At 37.2% G+C, this 13097-nt stretch overlaps 1 protein-coding gene across 1 annotated transcript in view; it reads right to left on the reverse strand.

Annotated features, from left to right (window-relative positions):
• Positions 1–7845, reverse strand: part of LOC122732127 — a 36220-nt gene extending 28375 nt beyond the window's left edge. Inside the window, exons 1-3 of the mRNA XM_043972278.1 lie at positions 7639–7845; positions 2458–2538; positions 803–940 (exon numbers count right to left, since the gene is read on the reverse strand). Of these exons, the coding sequence (XP_043828213.1) occupies positions 803–940; positions 2458–2538; positions 7639–7690 (271 nt within the window). The 5' untranslated portion in view covers positions 7691–7845. The remainder of the gene's footprint in view (positions 1–802; positions 941–2457; positions 2539–7638) is intronic.
• Between the last annotated feature and the right edge of the window lie 5252 nt (positions 7846–13097).

Below are 13097 nucleotides of genomic sequence, written 5' to 3' on the forward strand. Positions count from 1 at the left end.
AATCTTCTAGATGAGCTTCAGAAGAAGCAGCTGAAGATTCTGAGGCTCAGGAGGCACAGCCTGATCGAGGCTGGTAATGATCCAGGCTCTGCGCTCTTCTCTCAGCCTGAACAGCAGGTGATCCCAGTCACCTAATTAAGCCATCTTTGGCTGCAAAGGAGTCTCACTCTGTTCTTATGTGGGTTATGCTGCTCCAAGAGTTGTCTTATCTCATTGTTTTGGAGGCATGTGGATAGGTTTTCTGGAGCTGGGAGACTCACAATCTTTCTTTGGTCACCTTGGCTCTGCCCCCTCCCCCCCACCAAGCAGATCATCTTACAATATTGTTGTTATTTGTATATGGTACATTTCACTTTGCAACAGTTCATGTAAATCTTACCAGATTTTTCTGGTATCATCCTGCTCATCATTTCCTATAAAACAGTAGTGTTCTATCATAAAGTCATCCAACTATTTGTTCAGCTATTTGCCAATTGATGGGCATTTCCCCAATTTTGAATTCAACTTTTTAAAAAAATATCTTTTTGGATAACAACCTAATAGTGGTATTACTAGGTCAAAGTATATATGGTTTTATAGCCCTTTGGCCATAGTTCCAAATGGGATTATTGATGAAGGATAAATAGTTGCTATTCTGGTATCTTTAGATAATATACTGTGCCTCACTCCATCCCACTGAGTCTTTGACCCTCTTATAGACCTTTCAGCCATTCCATGAGGCTATATGACTCCTTTCTTCTCTCTTTGGATGTGATTAATTAATGTGGCTAAAGGGGTCACCATTTTATGATATTGTTCAAACCTTCACTTGTTCTCACAATATCCAGGTTTTCTGTAACAGGCTGTTCCTTTCTTCTTTGATGCTTGGAGGGTTTTTGTGAAGTTACAGGTAAAAGTATGTGTGTTTTATGGGCAGATGTGTCTTCCATGGAATCATCCCCTGTAGAGTAGAAAATTTGGGAAAATAAAAAACATGCCATTTGGTTTCACACACAAAACATTCATTCCAATAAGAAAGAGAAGGGGGCATCTAGGTGGGGCAGTGGATAAAGCACCAGCCCTGGATTCATGAGGACCTGAGTTCAAATCCAGCCTCAAACACTTGACACTTAACTAGCTGTGTGACCCTGGGAAAGTCACTTAACCCCCATTGCCCCTCACAAAAAACAAAAATCAAAACCAAAAACCAATAAGAAAGAGAAACATACATGGAAATTCACCCAAACAAGAACAATCACCTTAATTTTTCCCTGTTTTCAATAGAGAAGGCCAATTTAAGAGACACAGTTCCCATACTCTCATTTCTCCTTTATTTCTCCAAGGGTTCTGCTCTGCCAAGCAGCCTCCTGTTTACAGGACAGCACTTCTTGATAAAAAGGGCATTCTTACAATAAAATTTAAAAAATCTTGGGTTTGGGAATCAGAGAGAAGTTTGACTCTTTGTGAACTTGGAGAAGTCACTGGATCTCAGAGTTGGAGGGGATCTTCAAGAACATCTAGTCAGACTCAAGCCCCCTCTACCATAGAGTGAGCTGTAATAAACCAGCCTCTTTGAGTAAAGTCTCCAGGGAGGGAAATCCACAACCTACTGTGGCAACTCTTTCAACCACTAAGTTGTTCATTCTAATAGATAGGATGCTGTCATTATATCATAAGGAAGCTAGGGAGCACAATGGATGCCTAGATTCAGGAATAGCTGAGTTTAAATCCAGTATCAGAACTTACTAGCTGTGTGACCCCGGGTAAGTCACTCACCCCTCTTTGCCTCAGTTTCCTCATCTATAAAATGGAACTGGAGAAGAAAATGGGGAATCAGTGCAGTATCTTTACTAAGAAAATGCCAAGGAGTCAGAATGAATCAGATGTGACTGAAACAACTGAACAACAATTATATCAAGCCCAGATAAACTTCTTCACAGCATTCACCAATTCCATATTGTTTTGCCTGAGAGAAAGAACTATGATACATCATTCCCTGAGGATAAACTTCCTTATGGGAGATGGGATGGGAGCTTGGTTTCTGTGTGTACAAGAAGTTGGAAATATTTGTTCCATTATAGTCCTCACTAGGGTTCTGTTACTCTAAGCAAGGTCTTGGGTTGAGTTCAAAATATTCTGAAAAAAAAGGGTACACTACATCTGAAAAAAAATTCATGGGTTTGGAAATTAGAACTCAGTTTAGCTTGCTCTAAATGGGACAGAAGAAATCATACTGTTGAGCTATGAGAAATTCTGGCTCTTGGGATCATTGATGAAGGATAAATAGTTTCTATTTTTGTCTCTTTAAATGAGGTTCTGTGCCTTTCTCCATCCCACTCAAACTTTGGCTGTCTTAAAGACCTTTCTGCCATTCCACTGAGAGTAGCCCATTGTCCTTGCCTCATATGCATTGATTTAAAGTGACTTAATACATCAATTATTTTATGAAATAAAATAATTTTCTTGTTCCCACAGTACCTGGGTCTTCTGTAACAGGCAGTTCTGTTCTTCTTTGTTGCCTTGTGGGTTTTTGTGAAGTTACAGGTGTGGAGATATATCCTGTGGAGTAAATATTTTGGGAAAATCAAGGATATGGAATTTGGTATATTCCAGAAAAAACAGTCTGTCTATTATTAAAGACAAGTGTAACCAAAAATTCCTCCAAACAAAAACCATCACATTGATTTTCTCTAGTTTTAAAGGAGAGCAAATCAATTCCTGGGATACCCTTCTCCATTCCCTCATTTCTCTTCCATTCTTCCTAGGTTTCTGTTCTGCTAAGTAAGGTCCTAGTTACAGTACAATTCCTGTTAAAACCTCAATTTCACAATAAATGTGAAGAAATTCTTGGCAATGGGATTTAGAGTGAAATTCATCTCACCATAAACTTGGAGGGATCACTGCTTAGATTTGGTGAAGACATCCAAGTCCATCTAGTCCAACCAAGGCCTGAACATGATTCCCTTCTTCCATAGAACTGACATGTAGCCATTTAGGCTTTGCATAAAGACATCCAGAGAAGTGTATCAGTACCTAATGAGGTGGCCCCTTCCACCTTTGGATAAATCTAATGGTTAGGAACATTTTCTTATGTCAAGTCCAAATTTGTTTCTTTATAGCTTTGACCCATTTTATCTAGTTTTACCCTGTAGGACTAAGTAAGATAAACCTTCTTTAAAATGGCAACTTTTCAAGCCCTTATTGATAGCTCTTCTATTAAATGAATAATGAAAAATTCTGTCTAGTCAAGTCATTGAGTATTTATTAAGCACCTGTGCCAGATGATGGGCATGTGAAGGAAGGCAAAAGATGGTCAGTGCTCTCAAGGAGCTCATTGTCTCATTGGGGAGAGACCATGCAAACAACTATATATGGACAAGATTCACACAGGATGAATTGTAGATAATATCTGTGGATCAGTGGAGAAAAACTAAAAGTTCTTTCTCTTCCTTTAAACCCTGTAAGTGATTATCCCTCGTGCTCTTCCCTTCCAACACTAATTTCTTTTTCCTGTACATCTTTCAGAACTGTTCCTCAGAGACCCGGGTTTTTTTTGGCAAAATAGATATTTTTAAGCAAATAATAAATTAATTCCATACTCATTTTGGAGTTACTTGAGCTATTTATTGATATCCAAGTCTATGTTCATAATAATACTAACTAGAATTTATATAAGGTTGGCCAAGTACTTTACATGTTAACTCATTTCATCCTCCCAACTACCTTGGGAGGTAAGTACTTTTATTATACCTGCTTTACAGATAAGGAAATTGAGTAACAGAAATGCTAAATGACTCACAGTTAATAAGTGTCTAAGGCAGGATTCAAACTCTGGTTTGCCTAACTCCAAGTCTCTTACTCTACACATGCTACCATATAACTGCATGATTATATTTACTCTGTTAATAAAAACATTAAGCAGTATAGGGTTAATGATGCTTTATGGCATTCCACTGGAGCCCCCTATCTTGTCTGACACTGATCTATTTACCTTTACTCTGGATGTAATTGACAGTTATGAAAATATCCAATTGGATGATCACCCACCAGAGAATTCTTTATCTTTTCACCAGGAATTTTTGAAAAAGTTAATGAAATGCCTTCTTGAAACACATATGCTATATCTGTGTCTTTGACATATCCTACAAGTTAATTAACAGTAATAACAAGAAAATTACCTTGCTTTTGCATGATTTGTTCATATAAGGTAACTAATACCTGCTTCTAGGATTATACCCTTCCCCCCCCATTATTTACAAAATATCTGTTAATTCATTCTAGTTTAAGCCAACATCACCTTTTGCCTGGATTATTACAATCCCCTAACTTGTCTCCCTGCCTAAGTCCCTACTCAAATCCCTCCTTCACTAGCTGCCAAGATCATTTTTCTAAAGCACCACTCTGAGTTCTAATGGCTCCCTATTGCTCGTAGGATCAAATTTCTAGACTCTACTAAAATTTAAAGGTTGCTATAATGTGGCTCCCTTTTACCTTTTCAGTGTGCTTTCATTACTCTCCTTCATGCAATCTATATTTCAGAAACTTTAACCTATTTGCATTTCCTCAGACATGGCAGTCCATCTCTGGTCTCCATGATTTTGCACAAGTCCTCCATTCATGGGATGTTTTCTTTTCTGATTTCTACTTCCAAGTTCTCTTAACTTCCTTCAAGGTATAGCTCAATTTCCTTTTGCTTCATAAGGTCTTTCCCAGTTTCCCTCACTGCTAATGTCTTACTCTCTTAGAGTTCTTTCCATCTACTCTACATATTTTGTATTTACCTACTTGCCTTCATCTTGTTTCTCCTATTATAATGCTAGTTCTTTGAGATAAGGTATTGCCTTCTTAAAAACTTTTTCTTTTTTGTCTTTTATTGTTTCTCTAGCACTTACCACAGTGCTTGCCACAGAGTAAACATTTAATGTATGTTGACTTGTTCTTACTTCCTTCTTTGTAAAAAGGATGGGATAGGAATTGAGAAAAAAGCAGAAGATTATATGATGGAGGATAATACACAATCAGCAATTATAGTAGATTCACCCATATAATGGAAGAGGATAGCAGAATCTGACAATATGTTGTTTATGAGAAACATACTCATAGTACAAAGATTCACACAGTTAAAATAAGTGTCTTAAATAAAATTTATTGTGTTTAAGATAAACCAAAAGAAACCAGGGGTAGCAATTATGATCTTATCCAAGTCAACTGCAAAAACTGACACAGTCTAGAGAGATAAATAGGGAAAGTATGTATTCTGAAATAAGCATTTAGTTGTTATATGTATGAATGTATGTGTGTATATATACATACATAAAAATCTAAAAGGTAATGAAGTCACATAAATTTTTAATACATATGCACCAAACAGCACAAAATCTAAATACTTGAAGGAAAAGTTAATTGAATTGGAGGAATGGAAAAGTTTATAACTAAACAAGTGATAAATAAAACATAACAAGATAAAACATGCAGCTTTTATTACATAAAATCAAAAAAAGTTTTTATACAGGTAAAACCAATGCAGTTAGCTGAAATTAGAAGGGAAACCATTAACTGGGGAGAAGAATCTTTCCAAAATGTTTCTCTGATGATCATCTGATATCTCTAAAGAACTGATTCAAATACTTAAGAACAAGAAAGAGCTATTTTCTAATAGATATGAACAAGCATTTTTCAAAGGAAGAATCACAAACTATCAATAGTCATATGAAAAATTCCCCAAACCTCTAATAATGTAAGAAATGCAAATTAAAACAATATTGAGATTCCACCTCACATCCATCAGACTAGCAAAGATGACAAAAATGGAGAATGACAATCACTAGAGGGGCCCTGGGAAAACATATCCACTAGTGGATGATGAATAATGGTTTGTGGAACTGAACTGTTCCAGCATTCTTAAAAGGAATTTGTAATTATATCCTGAAAGTTACTAAATTGTGTATACTCTGACCCAGGGACACCACTGTTGATCTACATCTCAAAGAGATAAAAGAAAGAGGAAAAGGACTAATTGACACAAAAATACTTATAGGAGCTCTTTTTGTTATAGCAAAGAACTAAGAACGTGCTTATCAGTTGGGGAGCACATAATGAAGTTTGTTATATGAATGTCATGGCATAAGAATGTTGTTGTTTTGTTGTTTAGTTGTGTTTGACTCTTCGTGATCTCATTTGGGGTTTTGTTGCTAAAGATACTGAAGTGGTTTGCCATTTTTTTCTCTAGCTTATTTTACAGGAAACTGAGGCAAACAGGGTTAAGTGACTTGCCCAGGATCACACAGCTGAGGCCATATTTGAAATCAGGTTTTCCTGACTCCAGGCCCAGTATTCTATTCACTTCACCATGTAGCTGCCCCTTTACATAAGAATGTGCAAGAATGTAAGTAATTGTAAGAAATGCTGATTTCAGAGGCTTATATTAACTGATATAGAATGAAGTAAGCAGAAGCAAAAGAATAATTTATGCAATAACAACTTTATAAAGATAAACAACTTCTCCCAATATGTTTTTATTTTCATTAAATTTTTCTCAATTACATGTAATTATTTTAACATTAATTTTTTTTAAATTGAATTTTAATTTCTCTCCCTCCCCTTCTCCTCCTTTGAGAAGACAGGTAATTTGATATAGATTATACATGTGAAGAAAGACAAACAACTTTGAAAGACTTGAGAATTCTGGTCAATGTAATAACTGATAACACTTTCGGAAGACTGGTGATAAAGCAAGCTACTCACCTTCTGACTAAAAATAAGGCACCCCATTCTTAGATACAGCTAATATGAGAACAGATTTTACTTGTCCATGTTTAGCTGTTGTAATAATTACCTTTCTCTTTTTTTCGGGGTTGGGGGAGATGTTATGGGACAGAGGATGGTTAAAATATTTAAAAAAAACAGTGTCATTGAAGCACTTTTGTGTGTGAGTGTGTTTTGTTTTGTTTTGCAGAGCAATGAGGGTTAAGTGACTTGCCCAAGGTCACATTGAAGCACTTTAAATTAAGCCAGAAGAGAACAGAATGAAAGTCACAAGAAGAACATTCAAGCAGGACAGCTTTGAAAGTTTCCTGTTAAATTTATCCTATGTATACTTAAAAGGAAAAGCAAGCTTTATGTAATAGACATTTGCAGGTTCATTTATGAACTTTTTTTGGTGTTCTACTTTGTATATGGAAACATTTGTTTTTTTGTTAAATCCACAATAAAACAATTTTTAAAATGCAAGTACAAAAACTAAACATCCTTTACCCTCAAGGATCTTCCTTTCTCCACGAGTGAAAGCAAGCGTGATAAAGTTATTCAAAAATAATACCTTGGAGGGGGTGGGGCTTGGTACCTAGAATGCTTCATATAGGGAGTGGAATGTGAACTTTCTAGGAAGTGACTTTTTGATTATTTAGGATCTAATTGAGAAATTTTTGCAGATTGATGGTGAACTTCCTGTTGATTAGAGGACAGTGTATTTTGACTTGCATAAGCAAATGACAGTCCAGTAAGCACAGTTTTGCTTTTCTTATTATGTGTTATGTAATTAAACAACATGGAGTAGTTAAAATTTCAGTAATAGTATTACATTTGCTCCCCCTCCAAAAAAACAACAACCACCAAACCCAACACAACAGCAATAAAAAACAAGAGAAACTCTTCACTTACCTGAAAGAAGTAACAAAAGGACCATCTCTTTATACATCCTCAGATGGCACATTTATTTTCACAGTTCAATGAATGAAAAACAAAATCCCCCAATGAGACAAGGAAGTTTGACTGTGGCAGCCTTTGGCAGCAGGCTTCTAACTTCTATCTGTCCTGCCCATGTTATTTATCATCAGCAAGAAATGCCCATCCAGGAAAGATCACAAATAATTCTCACTGACTGGAGACGATTTCAATATTCTCAGGGCTTGCAAGGCAGCACTGGTGGAGATAAACCAGGAATAATATCTATGAAATTCTAGCATGAGGGGGTGGCCCAAAGAATGAGGTCTTCCCAATTCCAGGTCCAGCAGTCTATCCATTGAACCACCTAGCTCAGGCCTACATAGCCAGAAACCAGAAGGCTTCCCCAGGCCTAGAGGGGCTGTGGAGGAAATAATTGTGTGTGTGTGTGTGTGTGTGTGTGTGTGTGTGTGTGTGTGTGTGTGTGTGTGTGTGTGTGAATTCATTCTGTTTAGGGTTAGGATGGTGGTTCAGGGGCAGAGGATAGATAGAGTGTTTGGACTTGGAATCAGTAAGATTTCACTTTGAATTTTGCCTCAGACTTGCTGTGCAAACCCAGTCTTTGGTTTCCCCATCTGTAAAATGGGGTTGATTACAGCACTGATCTCCCAGGGTTGCTGTGTGTCAAATGAGACTCGTACAGTGCTTTGTAAACCTAAAACTGATGTGGAAATGCTTATATTATTACTAAAATTTATTAGTTAATAATAATTATAATATTTATTATTATTATTTAAAGAGGATGCTGTTGCCTTGACAAGAATCAAGAAGTCTGGAACTACACCCAAGTACTGCCAAGAAGACCCATAGCCAGAGTGCATTAATCATACATTGCTAAGCATGTAGTCATTTGGGACTATGCCACGGGGTGGGGGTTGTAGTAAATTTTATTCATCTAAATATGCCTACATTGAACTCTAATTTTATGTGAATTCAAAGTTGAAGGAATACGAACCCAGGACAAAGGGCTCACATCTCTGAGGTTCCAGAACATGAAGAACAATACAGATAAACAGAAGGAACCTGGATCCCAGAGACTTGCCCTCATTCATATCAGAAAACCACATGGGTTGGGCCAGTGCCAACCAGCAGATGGCCCAAATATCATCTTTCCCTTGGTTGGCAGAATTATGCTCAATAAACTTATCTCTCTCAAAGTTCTGCTTATTATGACATAAACAGAATAATGGCCAATAATTTGATGAACACAAATTTGCTTTTCTTTTCATCTATTTCATTATTTAATGAAATGACCCAGAATATTAACTGTGTTCTCTAAGAAAAAGAACTTCTAGTAAACGGCTCCTAGAGAAAGAGGAGGCCTTTGTATTGTCCTTGCTGTTCTAACTCGCCATTGAAAAGGAAGGGAGAGAAGGGAAAACCTACCTCATCCTAAGATCACTATTCAGTGTGGAGAGAATAAAGTGGAAAAATGACTTTCTTCCTGGGATTTCTTCCTTCCCTCTGAAATGAAGCAGTACCATACAGTGCAACAAACAAACAAACAAACAAGCAAACAAAAAAAAAAACAAATAAAAGAAAGAAAGAAAAAAGAAAAGTAAAGAAAAGAAAAAAAGGCAAGTTCCAGGGAGCCAGAAGGCCTGTGTTCAAACCTTCCTTCCACTTGGGATTTGTTTGACCTTGGGGAAGTCACTTCACTTTCTTAGGTTATAACATGAGAGGTTTGGGCTAGATGGCATCTCACGGTCCTTTTCTCTTTTAATCTATGATCCCATGAGTTAGCTCATAGGATTTAGATCTGGGAGGGACGTTGTAGATTAATGAAACCAAATCCTTCATTTCACTGAGGCCCAGAGTAAAGCTGCTTGTTTGTGTTCAGATGGATAGTAAGTCTATTGGAATTTGAAACCCTATCTTCTGACTACAAATATCATACTCTTTCAATAGAACATGTTGATTGTCTCTGTGCCAATCACTCCTGGAAATCCGTTTCACTTTTTCGATGCTTAGCATTTGTCTTTGAGATTCATCTTTTTATGGTAGAAAGGTAGAGCAATTCCATTTAGGAAGATGTAAATTCAGATCCTATCTCTCAAGCTCTCTCAAGCTATGTGAACTTGGTTGATTTACTTCACACCGCTAACCCTAAATTTATGCATCGGTGAAAAGGGTATAATATTGTTTACCTCACAGTGTGGATACCAGGATCAATGAATATAATGTATGTAAAGTGTTTTGTAAAAGTTAAAGCCCTGTATAGGGGGCAGTCAGGTAGTGCAGTGGATAAAGAACTGGCCCTGGATTCAGGAGGACCTGAGTTCAAATCCAGCCTCAGACACTTGACACTTACTAGCTGTGTGACCCTGGGCAAGTCACTTAACCCTCATTGGCCTACCCCCACCCCCAAAAGTTAAAGCATTGTAGAAAAATTGCTTGCTCCTCAACTAAATGCATTTTCCCTTTGATTTCCCCCACCCCCCATATTTAGTGATTTCATATTTTATTTATTTTTATGAATATCATTGTTATTTTCATCTTTTTTCTACTCCTCCTTCTCTTCTCCCTCATACTCTTCCAGGAACGTCAAAGGTAAGCAAGGACAGTGCCTACTGGGGCTTTGTATCTCTAGTACCTAGCAAAGTGTCCCACAAATAGTAGATGCAGGGTTTGCTGGTATATTTGTTTTTTAGTGTTTATGGATGAAAATGAATGACAGGCTTTAGGGCATGTGCCCTAATACCTTCAAGGTTCCTTACAGTGGAAATTTATACTCACTCTAAATACCTTACTTATCTTGTATATATGGTATATTTGTTCAAAGCCATGCAGTGACCTCTAGTGACATGTCTGACCAATGACAGTAAATATGAAAATGTCACCAATCCAAGGTAAGGCAACAAGGAAAAACAATAGGTGATCCAGTTCCCAATGTTTTCTCCTTTGATCTTCTTGAAGGTGCTTATGAAAAAGGGATCTTTATAAAATCCTAAGGAATTTCACCTGTGATAAAGTAAGTCTGCCAAGAAAGTTGAACTCTTTTAAGAAGGATTTTGGGAAAAGTGTTGAATTTGAAGTGAAAGATGTTACATTCAATCCTGCTTTTATGTCCTTGGGAAAATCAATCTCATTCTGGGATCAGCTTCCTCCTTTGAAAAATGAGAGGATTGGACTAGACCGTGCTTTCCTAGCCCTAAATCTGATAATCCAAAGACCTCCAAAATCTCATCCAGGTATAATTTATATTCCCCATGACAGTGAAACTTGAACCTACATGGCTGACTCAGCCTCCTACCCCCCATTTCTCTCTCTCTCTCTCTCTCTCTCTCTCTCTCTCTCTCTTTCTCTCTCTCTCTCTCTCTCTCTCTCTCTCTCTCTCTCTCTCTCTCTCTCTCTCTCTCTCTCTCTCTCTCTCTCTCTCTCCATTCCCCTGCCAAAGCATTACCATGACTGAGTATTCCTCCATCTCCATGAGTCCATGAGTACCAAATGGCATTGTCATTAGGTTCTTCAGGAAATTCCCCTTAGTCAGTTGTGGGAGTTCTGAGAATGACTACATAAGAGATTGAGTACTGAAAAAGTACATAAACACATATCACCTATATTTTCATCAGTTACTCATTGCTACAGAAGTTTCAGTTAACTGTAGGTGTTCAATGTTATTCTGAGGGTGGTAGAAATTATAGAAGGAAGAAATCCCTCATGACACAAATGAGAAACTCATTTGTTCATTAAGCCTTACTTCCTGTGTGTGACTTTCATCTATGCATGTTGGAAACAAGGTAGTGGTTGGGGGAGGGGTGGGGAAAAATTCAATGTAGGGAAGGAGAAAACAAATTGAAAAATAGAACAAGAAAGATATTTTTTAAAATAAATTTTTATAGCTGTCTTTTGGTTTGACATCATTCACATTTCTTTTTAACCCCTCCTCTTACTCATTCCCATTGGGCCACCCCTTATAATAAAGAAGAACAATTCAGTGAGAATGACTAAGAAATTGAAATGATTTTATATATATATATATATATATATATATATCCTTTTACTCCAATGGACCACTACTTCTGCAATGTAGTGGGTGGAGATGTCTTTTCACACCCTTCTTTGGGTCTGAACTTGGTATAATTTTATAATGTTTAGGTTTTGTTTTGTTTTTCGGGGCAATGAGGGTTAAGTGACTTGCCCAGCTAGTAAGTTTCAAGTATCTGAGGTCGGATTTGAACTCAGGTCCTCCTGAATCCAGGGCCAGTGCTTTATCCACTGTGCCACCTAGCTACCCCCAACATTTAGTTTTAATTGTTTTGTTTTTTGTACTTCCTATTTACTTTATTGAAATCATTCTGTATATGTTTCCTGTATCTACTTAAACTTCACTTTAGATTGGGTCATTTACATCTTCCCATGTTTCTCTGTTTTCATCATATTCATTGCTTCTTGTAACCAATACCGGTAAACCTCTCACATTCATGTTCCACAATTTCAGCTTGGAATTGTGGGCAGCTAGGTGGCACAGTAGACAGAGTGCAAGGCCTGAAGTCAGAAAGACTCATCTTTGTGAGTTCAAATCTGTACTCAGACATTTAACTATGTGACCCTGGGCAAGTCGTTTAACCCTATTTGCCTCAGTTTCGTCATCAAAAAACCATTCCATTATCTTTGCTAAGAGAACAGCAAATGGGGTCATGGGAGAGTCAGACATGACTGAAAATAGCTAAACAACAACAACAACAACATAAGTGGAAAGAATGCCAGACCTGGACTCAGAGGAGACCTGAGTTTGAATCCTGGATATTGAGCTGACTAGCTGTGTGACTGTGGGAAAGTCACTTCATCTCCCTCAATTTCCTCATGTACAATGGAGATGATAATATCTGTAGTACTTACTTGCCAGAATTGTGAGACTCAAATGGGATAATTTGAAGAAAGCTCTTTGCACATATTCATAAATTGACCATGTATTAGGACTCAAAAACCTCATAGTCAAATGTAGAAAGGCAGAAATAATAAATGCATCCTTCTCAGATCATGATGCAATAAAAATTACATGTAATAAAGAGCCATGAAAAGGTAGAAAAAAAAGAAAGCTCTTTGCAAACCTTAAAGTATTATATGAGCCATCTGTGATTATTCTTATGCGATATATTCTTATTTTGGGATGTTGACTTTTTTTAAAGTTTTTTTTAAATTTCTGATAACATTCAATTGAAATGAACATAGTTCTTGAGCTATTCAAATGATTAATTTAATCTCACAATGTGCATGCATCTGCGGAATATATTCTTTTTATTTTTTTTTAGTGGGGCAATGAGGGTTAAGTGACTTGCCCAGGGTCACACAGCTAGTAAATGTCAAGTGTCTGAGGCCCCACCTGAAGTCAGGTACTCCTGAATCCAGGGCCAGTGCTCTATCCACTGCGCCACCTAGCTGCCTCTGGAATA

This window comes from Dromiciops gliroides, chromosome 6, assembly GCF_019393635.1.
Source record: "Dromiciops gliroides isolate mDroGli1 chromosome 6, mDroGli1.pri, whole genome shotgun sequence".
NCBI lineage: Eukaryota > Metazoa > Chordata > Mammalia > Microbiotheria > Microbiotheriidae > Dromiciops > Dromiciops gliroides.